Source organism: Halichoerus grypus, chromosome 2 (assembly GCF_964656455.1).
Source record: "Halichoerus grypus chromosome 2, mHalGry1.hap1.1, whole genome shotgun sequence".
NCBI lineage: Eukaryota > Metazoa > Chordata > Mammalia > Carnivora > Phocidae > Halichoerus > Halichoerus grypus.
In genome coordinates, this window is record NC_135713.1 from 194,837,389 (window position 1) to 194,851,267 (window position 13,879).

Sequence of the window (13,879 nt, forward strand, 5' to 3'; positions counted from 1 at the left end):
GCGTGGCCACACTGTTGAATGACCAGGTCCGGGTACCACCAATAAACAAGGATTTATTTGGAAATTTCCAAACCTGCCAGAAGTGGCCCTTGCCAAGCCCTGGGGTCCACCCTCCTCCAAGCTCCAAAGGGCAATAACGGTCCTCCCCACCGCTCCCCCTCCCATCCCCCCGCCCTCCACCAAGCACGCACACCCGTACCTCAGGCCCTGCTAGAGAACTGGAGTCCCCTCCAAGGAGGCTCTCCCACCCTGGGCTCAAGAGCTGGGGTGCAGCCCCCTGGTGTCCGAGGAGATGGCGGCCAGAGCCGCTTGCATAGATTGAGGAAAGAAAAAAACAGAAGGAGGCACCAAACAGGGCTCCCTGAAAACCCCAACTTACCCCTGTACAAAAAAAGTGGTTCCCGCATAGAAAAACCTGCTTCCCACATAGTGCAAATACCCAAAGAAAAGGAAAAACCAGCAGCAAGGCTGGGCTGGTAGGAATGGCCAAGAACTTTGGTTTAGAAAGGCTAGGAAGAGCGTGAGCTGTGCTCCTCTTCCTGACCCAGCGCCCCAGAGCCAGCTCGGACACTGGCCCCAAGGGGGTCTGTAAACAAGCCAAGCCAGCGGGCCCGGTTCTGAAAGGTCTCCGTGACAATGTCAAAGGACAGCCTCCGGCGGACCGACTTGGGCCTGCAGGGAGCAGAGGAGGCATCTCTTGTGAACCCAGTTAAAGCCGAAGTAGAAAATAAGTATAAGGCTTTGGGGGGACCAAGCAACAAGGAATCCTATCGCTACATTTATGAAACTATAGCTGGGGAGCAGAGGGTGACAGGAGACACCCCTCACCCCATCCTTAGCCTGTGTGTCTCTGGCCCCAGAGGGTGGTCCCCTTCCAGGCAGAGGAGGGGGTCCCTGAGCAGTTAGGTCAAGCGGATTCCCAGCACCTGTTCCAGTTCTTGCCTTCGCTGCTGCACCTAGAGAGAGAGAGCGAGGGGAGACTAGTGGCTCAGGCCTCTGCTCACAAGCTCAAGAGAGCACACAGGGCAGAGCCTCACCTTGGCAAAAATGTGCCTCCCCACTGCTTCCTGGGCCCAGGGCTGGTGGTAGAAAGCAGCTCGTCTCTCCTCCTCGGGATTCCCAATCACATCAGTGATGATCTGCAGAGAGCCAGGAGGAGAGCTGTATGCGGCACAAGTCGGCCCCAGGAAGTGGACGTAGTGACGGGGGTAAAAATCCCCTAGGGCCTAGGATGGGATCAACCTCAGGATGAGGACCACACCTTGAGGTCTCGGCGCTGGGAACGGAGCCATTCCTGGATGAAGTCCTGAGGGTCGGTGCTAAAGCTGAGCATGAAATCCCTCTGGGTCTTCAGCTGGTTGATGGACTCAATGGTCTCATGGATCTGGAGAAGGGAATCCATGTTGTCAGACTGGACCCCACTCTCAGGGAGTCCTATTTCCAGGCCTAACCCCAAAGGACTCACAGATCCCATCCCAAGGTGTTACACATACAAAAATGCCCAACAGCCTGTCCACCCCCACCTTGGGTCCCAGAGAAGGTTGCAGAGGCAGAGGGCCCACCTTGACATCAAGGGAGGCAATCTCCTGCTGATTGGTGGTAGAAGCCAAAAAATTGCTCATCTGGGCCTTGAGTGGGTCGTCTACCTCCACATCAATGTCATAACATGCCGTCTTCTTCTGGTCGTTAGGGTCTACGCTGTAGGCAGGACACAGGAGGAGAAGAGTAAGCACACAGCTACTTACTTTCATCCCACCCACCTGGGCCAAACCTGCACACGCTCAGGGAGCAAGAAACCAAACTTGCTACTTCTCTTTGGCTTTTAGATCGAGCCAAAGGTAAATGGCTCTGAAATGGAAAGAGGGGGGATGGGAGGCTCTTTTACCTAATGACGTGGTTGATGACAATGGGGTCTGGATGCTGCAGCAACCCAGCCAGCTTCATGGGAATCTCGGAGAAACGAAGTCGGCCGCAACTGAAGATCTAGAGAGTACCAAAGGCTCGGTGATGCCTTTGAGGGCACAGAGGGAAGTGGACCACCCCAGGGTCAGTGCGGAGAACGTGGCCAGGAACCTGCCCCGCGGGGCCGTGGAGCAGGGGGCAGGGCCCGGGTGGCGAGGCGCGGGGAGGACGGCGGCCAGCTCACCTGGCGGAAGTACCGGTTGCAGTTGATGTACTCGCGCTCGTGCCCGTCCTGCAGTTGGTTGTGTTTGATGTAAAGCCACAGGGCCTGCATGATGGCCGCCCTGGTCTGTGTGTGCACCCCCAGCAGCCTCGCCAGTCGGGGGTCCAACTTGTACTGGGGAGGCTGGAAATGGACGCGGGGGGGTTGGGGGGGGGGGTTGTGTTCATGTGAGAAACCAAAGTGGAAGGACGGGGCAGGACAGAGAGGGTTTACAACAGGAACCTGCCCCCCTCCCCCAGACGACTCCCTGTGGCCCCAGACACATGTCACCTGATGATCCAGCATGAGCAGGAGGGTGCACTTGACGTTGAGGTCTCCGGGCCGTTTCACCTGGAAGCCATCGGTCTCCTGGGTGGTGGGCATCCGGTGCCACTGGCAGGGAGGCGGGGAGCAGACCTCGTCACCAAGGGAGTGGGCAGGGGTGTACACACGGGGCCCTCCAAGGGACCAAGGCCGCGTCTCTGTCCCCCCGGCCTGCACTCCCTGTGCCCCGGGGCCTCTCACCTCCACCAGGTGGTTGTCAGGCCCGTACAGTTCCTTGTCCAGCTCAATGACGAGGCTCTTGAAGAACGAAGAAAACTTCCTCTTCTGTTTGCTAGGCTGGGGAACGGTCACGGCTGTGAGCTGGGGGTGCTGCTGGGCTCTCAAACCTAACCCAGGCTAAGCCCCCGACAAGAGGGCTATTTCAACTCTGAAGCTCGGGGCCCTGAAGACTGGGGCCCTGAAGGAAGCAATGAGACTGGGCAGGGAGAGACTGGAGGCCAGGAAAGGGCTCTGGGTGCAACCCCGCTGGTAGCCAATAGGACTGAATTAGAAAGGGGTACCCCCTTCCTTCCTCAAGATGCTTCACTGCCACCTTCAGGCTAACTATGGTGACAACCAAACAAATCTTCAACCTCCAACCTCTAACTGGCTTGGAGCTGTGACCCTGAGCAGAGCCCTCTCCCTCAGGCAGGACCTCTCCAGAAGTGCCCCAGTGTCTGACCCCAGTCTCAACCCCACACAGGCCACCTCCCCTCCAGACACCACCTTTCCCAACTCACATCATCCAGCAGTTTTCCCTCCACTCGGAGTTCCCAGGAAGCCACCTTGTCCCCTGTGGGGGTTCCCCCGGGGGTCCCTGTGGTCCCCGCAGTATCGCCTTCTGCCTTGCTGGGACTGAACGTATTGGAAATATAGATCCGCAGCTTTCGTTTTTGCTGAAGAGCGAGAAAGACAGCCAGCTAGAGGTGGGCCGACAAGTTGGAAAACAATGCTACCCAATCTTCCCACATCACTACTGAGTGTAGACAAGGGGCCAGGCACCTTGTTAGGCACGGGAAATCAGGAGTCAGAAATCCCGGTCCCAGACTCTGAGGAACTCACAGTTATGGGGGAGACACATGGACTACCGACAATTCCAACACAGTGGGACCGGTGGTGTGACAGGGACATGGAGGGTGCTGTCGGGCAAATCAGAAGTCTCCAGCTCACACTTTAAACGCAACTCAGACACGCATCGTGGCCCCAAAGTATCCTTGTCTCTGGAAGCTTTCATCATTCAGGGGACTGTTCTGGATTATTATTTTTAAAACGGTGTGGGGGGAGATAGGAACTACACCTATCTCTCCTCTAGTCTTGCCCTGCAAACTTCTGACCGTGATCTATAATGATCTATAACGTTTACATTTTAAATCACAACCCACGATCCACATACATATATAAACATCTGAAACAAAATGTCATTAAATGATACCTCTATGGTAAGTACTACCCTACTGTCAAGTATTATAATTTCTATTTTATATTTTGTTAAAAACATGCTGGCCCCAGGGGCGCCTGGGTGGCTCAGTCGTTAAGCGCCTGCCTTCGGCTCAGGTCATGATCCCAGGGTCCTGGGATCGAGCCCCACATCGGGCTCCCTGCTCAGCGGGAAGCCTGCTTCTCCCTCTCCCACTCCCCCTGCTTATGTTCCCTCTCTCGCTGTGTCTCTCTCTGTCAAATAAATAAATAAAATCTTAAAAAAAAAAAAAACCATGCTGGCCCCACCACCCCACCACATTAAATTGAGTTCATGCTCCACTAATGGGCTGCATCCTGCAGTGTGAGAAATCGCAGCCCCATGCTTGGCCTCCAGAAAACAAGGCCAAGGAGAGGCAGAGAAGTCTGGGAAGGCCCAGGGCTGGCCAGGGCTGCACACACACCGTCAGAGGCTTTTTGATGGCCTCTTGGATCTCCATCCGCTTTCGGGCAATGGTCTGGTCCAGCTTCCGCTCAAAAGCCAAGAGATCCATGTACGCCTGAGACTCTGGGACAAGCTCCCGAATCTGGAGGAAGGGAGGAATTCGGCTTGTTTCTGCTGCAGCTCAGGCTCCCTGCTCCCCCATCCCAGGACTGGGGGAGCCTGACTGCACCCACAGTCCACCAGCCACTGGGCAGGCCTCCTAGGCCCCTGCCCAACATACTCACTCGCTGAGGTAGAACCTTATCTGCCATCTTCCTCCTCTTTAACCTAGGGAGGACGGAAACTCACTTAAGATGTCAGTGGTCCAAACACACCACCCCCCACCCACTCCTCCAGCCCCTAGGACCCGCCCCCAGAAGAACCAGGAGTGCCCCTCAATCATCAGAGCTCTTAGGACAGAAGGAACTGCTCTGTTACCACTACAGCTGGGCTGGGTGGAGGGAGGAGAAACAGGACGGTCTTACCCCCGGCGCTGGGTGGGCATTGGGGGCTGGGCCTGGGGCACAAGCAGGCGTTTGCGGAATGGGTCCATCATGGTGGGTGGCATGCCAGGTCGAAGGGGAGCAGCTGTGCCGAACGGGGAGCCGGCGGGGGGTCCCACCTGCAAGCCAGCCATGGGCATCCGGCTCCCTGGTGACATACCAGGCCGCTGGGGGAAGCAAGGCAATGGGGGTGCATAGGTCAGCGGCAGGGCCCCACGGGGCCCATAGCCCATTCTCTCCATCCTTCTCCTGGGCCACGTCGGCCCGAAGCAGCACACCGAGGAGGCCAGGTTGGAGGGCCAGGAACAAAGGCGAGCAGATGCCTGAGAGCAGAAATGTAAACCACACCTGCCCTGCCCCCTTCACCCGCCCTGGCATCGGTGCCAGCAAATGAGGCCAGCCGGAACCCCGGGGGCGGGAGGAGAGGCCTGCCGCGAGGGAACGGCCTGCGGGAGTGTCTCGGCGCCCCGCACCGCCTTCCAGCCCCCGCACGCCATGCCCCGCTCCCTGGGACCAGCTGGCTACGAGGCACTCCGGACGGCCTCCCGTGGCCCCACCAATCACTCCCACCCAGTGAGAGAGAAAAGCACGGCACGGGGGCAGGGTCACAGCCGGGTGGACGGAGGCAGGGTGACAGGAGTAGGCAAAACGCCAACATCCATCTCTGGGCACCAGCCCAGCGGTGTGACCGAAGGGAGGAAGACGGGCCGAGGGGCTGGCATGCCCGTCAGGCAGCGGGCCCGCAGGTGAGCAAGCTCCAGCAGAAGCATGTCCCGACTGGTGGCGGTGGCCTCAGGCAGAGTCCAGAGACCATCTGGTCACCATATGGCCCCTACTTACAACCCAGACCTGGACCCTTCTCTCTACCTCCCTACTGCCCTGCTCCCCACCCCGATGCCAGAAGACCCCAAGAGGAAAGCTGTGGCCCCTGGGTGGCCTCTGTCTGTGGTCCACACACCACCTGGCCGCTGGGGCCGCCTGGGCCTTAACTGAGCCCGCACAGTCCCAAACTGGAGAACGGAGGTAAGATAATCCTGCGATACAAGGTCAGTCATAGGGTCACCAGGAATCTGGGTGACAGAAACGGCTTCTCTAGAAGCCTGCAGAAGGATTTGCCACCGAGGCCCAGCTCCCCAACATTTCTGGGAGTCCTCCCGGCCCCGTGCCCCCCTCCCCACAGCTGCTGCCTGTAAAGCCTGTCTGGCAGCTCTGCGTCGCACACACTGTCCCTGGCAGCTTCACGGGGCTGGCCCCAGGGCCCAGATTATGCAACCCACACAACTACCCGACCAAGCCAGGCTGGGTGGGGACTTGCACCAAATCAGAGGACCCCCCTTCCCACCCGGGCCCAGTATCGTGGAGATGAGATGCTTCCCCTACTTTTTCATCTGGCACTGAACTCATGTTCTCAGCACAGGGGGCCAGACTCCTGACCAGAGGCAGAGATGGAGAAAAATGACCCAGAGATGTAGGCAAGGGCAAAGGAGGAAGAGGTGCTAGAAGCATCTGGGAGAATGGAGTTAAAGGCAGGGGGCTCCGGGGCCTCAGGAGTCCTGCTGCAATTTCTCCTCATCAGGAAAAGATTCATCTGAGCTGTTGAAAGGTGAAAGCCTGTTCCTCAGCCTTAATGAGCCATGGCCAAATTACAGAAAAAAACTCAGTGTGGCCACAGCTGCAAGTCCAGGCTCCAGACATCCTGGACCGACTTTCCCCACCCTGAGCCTGAGCCTGAGCGGAGGAACAACTGAAGCAGGGGGATGTGCAGAGAGCGAGCTAGGTTCCTGTGGTCCCCGGGAAGCTACTCACTAGGGCGGTCCCCAAAACCTCCTGGTCGCCACCCACCCCTCGCAGGCAGGTGCTCCGGCAGCTGGAAGCCCCACGTCAACGTGGCACAGGCAGGGCCTGGAATGGGCTCCTCCCAGACATCTGCTCCCGCTTCCCAGGCACAGAGCCCCCGGCTCGCCCAGGGCCCCAGGCTTCCCCCAAGAGACAGAAGGGGCCCAGGGGAAGGTTGGTTACAGCTCACGAAGTCCCAGCTTGGTCCTGCCAAGCTCCACACCTGCTCTTTGAAGCACCAGTAACTCCTCTTCAAAATAAAAAACCCAAGAGGGGGAAAAAAAAAAAACAAACCCACAGAAAAAACCCCCAGGTCGGGTCTCCCCAGGCTCGGAGTCCCCGCCTGCAGAACTAGGTAGGCCTGGCTCAGCGCCCTGAACCTCGGAAGTGTGCGACGGCGTCCTCCCCCCAGCCCGGCACCGGCCCACGTCCTAAGGGGGCCTCTACCTCCCACCCAGGACAGCAGCCGCACGTGGCCGGGCCTGAGGCCGCCACCTCCAGCGAGCACGCGGCGCCCCGCCTCCGAGCCGCTGGCCCGGCCTGAGAGAAGAGAACATACCCCACCGCGAGCAGAACCTATTTTGAACTCTGGAGTGAACCCAACAATTTCTGTGCTTCTTTGGGTTTTGTTTTTTTCATTTCTTGTTTTCCTTAAGCTCCTCTGTTGTATGATCCACGGCTAGAACCATGGTGTGGCGGGAGGTGGGTCATCACTTCCCTTCTTTCCAGGGGCTCCCCTATTTGCCCAGCTCGGGCCCCGAAACCCTCGCTCTTCTAGCTCACCTCATGTGCCCTAACGGACAGGAACCCCTTTGCCCCTCAGATCTCAAGTCCCATCTCCTGGAAGTCACACAACTGCACTTGCAGAGGCCAAGCAGGATCTTCCTTGAACTCGGCCAGAGTGAACTGGGTCCTCCCTCTCCCCTTCGACCTCCACTGCCCCCCTCCCTGGAAGAGCAGGAGGAGGTGATGTAAAGCTGGTGGGACAGGAAGCCTGAAGCAGCAGAGGCTCAGTGCCTTCCCTTTGGTCCCCAACCCTAGCAGCCGGGGGCTACCCAGCCGGTCAGCTGGACCTTGCCACCGGCCCTAGAGCACTCCCTACACAGGGCTGTGGAACCTGGTCTCTCCGGGGGCTTTCCCCAGGCCACACTGCCCACGGGTTTCGAGCAGAGGACACTGGAGAGGCTCCTATCTCTTCCTTAGGTCCTTCTCAGGCCAAAGGCCCACAGGGAGACCCCAAGGCCAGTCCTCAGCTAGCCGGCCCAGGGGCCCCTCAGCATCACCTTGGACCCATGAATCCCCAAGGGGGGAAGCAAGATGGGAAAGATGGAGCCCTTGGGACCAGGTCTATCTCTGCCAATACCCAGACACTTTTTTTTTTTTTTTTACAGGGAGGAGGGAGAATAAGGAGTAAGAGGAAAAAAATCACTGTCCCCAGTTAAGCATCTGTTTAGAAAGTGAGGGACCAGCACTGGGGTGGGGGACAGATATGCATACCCTATTCTACGAGGATCTTAGTGGAGACATGAAGTTCAGGGAACAGAGTAAGCCCCAGCTTCCCGGGGAGATGAGCAAAGAAGCCAGTGCCGAATGCTGGGTCACACGGGTTGGGTGGGATACGGCATTGTTAGAACCTAAAGGCTAAATAAAAGTGGAGAGGGAGTGGGAAAAAGGATGGGGACCATTCCCAATCATTCTGGGGCAACCAGAAATAATGGACCGGAGCGGGGGGGGGGGGGGGGGGCTCTCAATGGCCTTTGAAGCTGCAACCTGAGCTCTCTCTTTGAAGCCAAACTCCAAAGGGGTTAGGACAGAACTCTTTGAAGCAACTCTCGCAGGCTCCTCCAGCCCCAGACCAGCAGGGCTTAGTGGAGCCTCTCCGCTCCTGCAGACTAATCAACTCCTGGACACTAGGACACCAGGCCAAGCGCCAAAAAGAGAGTCTGCCCAGAGTGGGCTGGGCTTTCCGCCTCCCTCAGGCCTGGCCATCACCACCTCTGGTCGAACCCAGAGCCATCCCATGCGAGGGCTCCTGGGCCTGACCTGGAGTAGACCCTGCCCGGCACAGGCTGGGATCCCCTTGCTCTATGCTCGACCTCCCATGCCGTGGGAAGCCAGGCCCTTCTTCCTCCTCCTCAGCAGCTGGGAGCCATCTCAGACAGCTAGAGCTCTGCCAGTTCCCAACTAGAAAAAAAAAAAAAAAAAAAAAACCCAGCGCAGACCAAGAGTGGGACCAAGGCCAATGCAGGGTAACCCTGGTTTCTCAGTGAGGGCCTTTTGCAAAACTTTCTCAGTGCTTCCCTGAACCCCCTAGCCTGAGATCTACACTAGACTTCTCAACCCACTCGCTCACAACTCACTAGCTCCGATTCCTCCATCTCTCAGTTACTCAGAATCCCGGTTCCAAGAAAGCCTCCAGACCCTCCCAACCGCTTCAAACCCTCCACCCGAGTCGCTCGTACCCTCTCCCCCAACTGCCCCACCACCCGGCCTTGCCCTCCACCGTGTCCCGCGCACTCCGCACGCAGGGCCCCTGTGCCCTGTGTCCAGGTGGCTGCCCCGGGGCCCTCACTCGAGGCCCCCCATCGCCCCCAGCCCCGGGCGTGCTCGCGGCGCCGCCCGCCCATCCGCGCCGCTCACCTGGTACTGCGCGGCGGGGCCCGCGGGGCCCATGGGGCGGAAGGCGGCGGCCCCGGGGCCCCCCACGCCTCCAGCCGGCCCCGGCCCCCTGAGCGCCGGTCCGGGCAGCATGCCGGGTCCCGCTGGCGGAGGCGGCGCTCCCAGGGCCGCGGCAACGGCGCCGCCACCAGGACTCAGCGGAGGCAGCGGGAACCCGCCCGCGCCACGGCCCGACATCGCTCCCTCCCGTCCGGCGCTGTCGCGATCCGGGCTCCGGACTCCGTGTCGAGTCCGCTCCGCGATCCGTGCTCCGGGACTTTCCGATCTAAATTCCGGGTTCTAGGGTTTGTTGATCCGGGTTCCGGGATTTCCCAATCCAAGTTCTCGACTTCCTCGCAGCCTCGGTTTGGGGCAGGGCCGATCCTGATTCCGGTCCTGAGCGGGGAATTCCGGATCCGGGATCTGCTGCAGGCTCGCCTGCCGCCCGCGGCCTCCGGAGGTTTGGCCGCCGGAGTCCAGTTACCGGGAGGCGGCAACTAACTCCCTGCCCCGCCCAAACAAGCCCAGCGCTAGGCCCCGCCTAGAAGCAGCAGCCCAATGCCAGGATGCCTACTCAAATCCCGCCCCTCGCGAGACCCGCCCCTAACAGGCAGCACCCCTAACCGCCAGCCCCCCAGAGCCACGCCCACACCCCTTGGGCCAGCCCTTGGCCGGAGGGGCGGGGGCGGAAAGCTGCGCAGGAAGCGCTGTGCAAGGCGCGGGGTCAGAGGTTGAAGGTCACTTAGGGCTTCAACAGTGAGTGGGTAGTTGCTGATCTCTCCTTATTGTAGCCAACTCCCCGAGTCTCCCAGGTACGCTCCCTGAAAGTAGTTTTCTTAAGTCTCCTTTCTACATTTTCAGCATTAAAGACTCAACAGAGAGCTGTTCCCTGAGGCAGAAAAGCCGCCAACTTGACTTTGTTTAAAAGCGCATCCTGGTGGCTCAGAGCTGCCAAGGGACATCAGCTGCCCCAGACCCGATCCAGCTGTGTGAAGGGCTGACTTGGCCAAGCGCCGAGTTCTTATCGCATATTTTTAAAGTGGCTTTGCCTCACTTTAAGGAAGCCTAGTACTTTACTCCACAGGAAATGATTCTAGGGGGAGGAATTTTGCATTATGAGAAAACTCCCTGCAGTTAAATAAGGTCTTTCTCCAGGATTTATAGTACTTAATTGAAAAAAAATTCAATACCTTTTCAGAAACCACTGTCCTGTATCATAAGGAATTCAAAATAAAGTGCTTCAGCTGTTTCACAAAGCCTACATTCTGGTCATCTGGGGTTTTCTCCCCATCATACAGACCAGTGCTTCTTAAACTTTAATGAGCATAAGAAACATCTGGGGCTCTTATTTAAAATGCAGATTATGATTCAGTAGGCCTGGGGTCTGGGGCAGGGCTCAAGCTTCTGCATTTCTTTTATGTATTTATTTATTTATTTAAAATTAAAGTTAGTTAACATATAGTGTATTATTAGGTTCAGGGTAGAGTTTAGTGATTCATCAGTTGCATATAACACCCAGTGCTCATTATATCAAGTGCCCTCCTTAATGCCCATCACCCGGTTACCCCATTCTCCCACCCAACTCCCCTCCAGCAACCCTAGTTTGTTCCCTAGAGTTAAGAGTCTCTTATGGTTTGCCTCCCTCTCAGTTTTCATCTTATTTTTCTTTCCCTCCCCGTGTTCATCTGTTTTGTTTCTTAAATTTCACATGAGTGAAATCATATGGTATTTGTCTTTCTCTGACTTATTTCACTTAGCATAATATACTCTAGTTCCATCCACATTGTTGCAGATGGCAAGATTTCATTCTTTTTGATGGCTGAGTAATATTCCATTTGAGATATATATCATATAACATCTTCTTTATCCAGTCATCCCTCAATGGACATCTGGGCTCATTCCATATTTTGGCAGTTATGGACATTGCTACTATAAACATTGGGGTGCATGTGGCCCTTCCAGCCACTCTTTTTGTATCCTTTTTTTTTTTTAAGATTTTATTTATTTATTCATGAGAGACAGAGAGAGAGAGAGAGAGGCAGAGGGAGAAGCAGCCTCCCAAGGAGCAGGGAGCCCGATGCGGGACTCGATTCCAGGACCCTGGGATGGTGACCTGAGCCGAAGCCAGACGCTTAACCATCTGAGCCACCCAGGCGCCCCACTCTTTTGTATCCTTTGGATAAACACCTAGTAGTGCAATTGCTTCTGGAGCTCCAAAGCAATGCTGTTGCTATTCAGACAACAATTTTGAGTAGCCAAGATTGATTTTCACTATATAACTTCCCTGCTTTGTTTTCATCCCTAACCTAGTCTTGCACCGTAGCACCCCAGATCCTGTTTATAGTACAGTCCTCCAACCCTTTTTGGAAATCAGTTCTGCTCACCTGTACTTCCTGGTATTTTTCCTCCAGTGATGAACCCTGCTCTGCTGTTGCTTTCCTGCCTCTTAGTCTTCACAGAGCTCACTCTCCTCTTTCTGCCTAAAAGTGGGTTACCTGCCAGTCTGAGAGTAGGCCACTGGAATTGTTACAGTCATTGAACCAGGGACCCTTCCCACCCCTGAAAAGTGGGTAAAGAATTCATGATAATGCAATTAATGTCTATCTCAAGTCTTTCAAGCTCCTAGAGCAACTCTAGAGTTCTAGAGGAAGTAGTAGGGGCAAATCCCCTGGGGAGCTATTTCAAAATATCCCTGCCAGCCAATCCCCTACACAACACACACACACAGACACACACACAAATACAATGGCTTCCAGTGTTATATTTTAAGAATAAGCCTCCCAGTATTATACACCTGAAACTAATATAACACTGTATGTTAATTATACTAGAATTAAAATTTAAAAACATAACAGAATAAGCCCCCCAGGTAATTCTGATACAACCTGCCTTGTTGAGAACCTTTCTTCTAGAAAACAGACAAGCTAATAAGTGCATTAAAAAAAAAAAAAGATAAAAGTTAAATGTAATTCAGGTCTTCTTTATCCCTTGCTTAAATCCCTCCACAGCTTCCCATTGCTCTTAGATTGAATGTCGTACTCCCTCTCATGACATGTAAGTTTCTACAGGACCTGGCTCCTGCTTATCTCCTTGGGCTCATTTTCAGATCACTGCCTTTGGTTCTTTAAGAGTCAGTCCAGAGGTTCTCCTGGCAATTTCTCAAACTGCTAAGCCCCTTCCAACCTCAGAGCCTCTCTACTTCCAGCTCTTTCTTAGCTTTTCCACCCTCTCCCCTTACTTTATTTCCTACCAAGTGATTATCACAATATATAATTGCTTATTTATATGTGAACTGGGTTACTGTCTGATCTGGCTCCTTTGCTAAAATACAAATTCTATGAAGGCAGGAACTTTCTCTCTTTATTTTTTTTTTTTAATTGGGGTGAGATTCACATAATGTAAAATTAACCATTTTAAAGCAAACAATTCATTGGCATTTAATACATTCACAGTGTTGTACAACCAACACCTCTACCTAATTCTAAAACATTTTCATCACTCCAAAAGGAAATTCCATACCCATTAAGCAGTTGCTTCCCATTCACTCCTACTTCTATCCCCTGGTAACCACCAATCTGCATTCTGTCCCTATGGATTTACCTATTCCGATTATTTCATATAAATGGAATCATATAACATGTGACTTCAGTGTCTGGCTTTTTTCAATTAGCATAATGTTAAAAAATTAGCATAATGTTTTCACGGTTTATGCGTGTTGTAGCATGTACCAGTATGTCATTTCTTTTTATGGCTGAATAATATTCCACTGTATGGATATGCCATAATTTGCTTACCCATTTATCAGTTCATAGACATTTAGGTTGTTTTCATCTCTTAATTATTGTAAGGAGTGCTGTGCTGTGAATGCATGTATGTGTGTTTGAGTACCTGTTTTCAATTATTTAGGTATATATTGTGTCACTCAATCATTGTCATAACCTACTCGATAAATGTGTTTAAATAAGTGAATGATCTTTAAATGTAGTGAGAGAGAATGATAAACAAAATAACAATGAGTTAATTGCTATGAAAAAATATCCTCAAGGTATTAGGGAGGAAATAGAGCTATCTAAGGGATAAAGATTTCCTAAACAGAAGGCAGAAAATAGCCAACACTTATTAAGTATTTACATATGTATTACCTCTTTTATCTCTCACAACGCATATGAGGTAAATACTAATTTTACTTCTATTTTAGAAATCAAGGCAGCGAGATTCAGTTACTTCCCCTACTCTCACTGTGATGGTGCTAGGCTTCAAACCTGGTTCTGACCTGGTTTTGGAATCCACAATCCAGACACTTAACTACTATATGTGACTTCTTGTTCACTGCTGTTATTTCTCCGTTATTACCTCTGGTCTGTTTTTACTTGCAAAGAAAGCTTTCAAACTGAAAAGCAAGTTCTGTGGGGACTCAGAGAAAAGGAGGTTAATTGGCAGAACCTGATTAATTAGAACGATCTCCTAGAGAGGCGCCTGGGTGGCTCAGTTGGT

At 54.0% G+C, this 13,879-nt stretch overlaps 1 protein-coding gene across 1 annotated transcript; it reads right to left on the reverse strand.

Annotated features, from left to right (window-relative positions):
• Nucleotides 1–33: 33 nt before the first annotated feature.
• Nucleotides 34–9,891, reverse strand: SMARCD2 (SWI/SNF related BAF chromatin remodeling complex subunit D2). Its single transcript, XM_036116178.2, has 13 exons — nt 9,368–9,891; nt 4,874–5,058; nt 4,634–4,676; nt 4,369–4,491; nt 3,229–3,384; nt 2,690–2,785; nt 2,456–2,557; nt 2,147–2,308; nt 1,886–1,983; nt 1,563–1,698; nt 1,262–1,384; nt 1,038–1,139; nt 34–956 (listed from the first exon to the last, which is right to left on the reverse strand). Exons 1-13 carry the CDS (start codon nt 9,581–9,583, stop codon nt 903–905), a joined length of 1,596 nt encoding a protein of 531 aa, XP_035972071.1. The 5' UTR covers nt 9,584–9,891; the 3' UTR covers nt 34–902.
• Between the last annotated feature and the right edge of the window lie 3,988 nt (nt 9,892–13,879).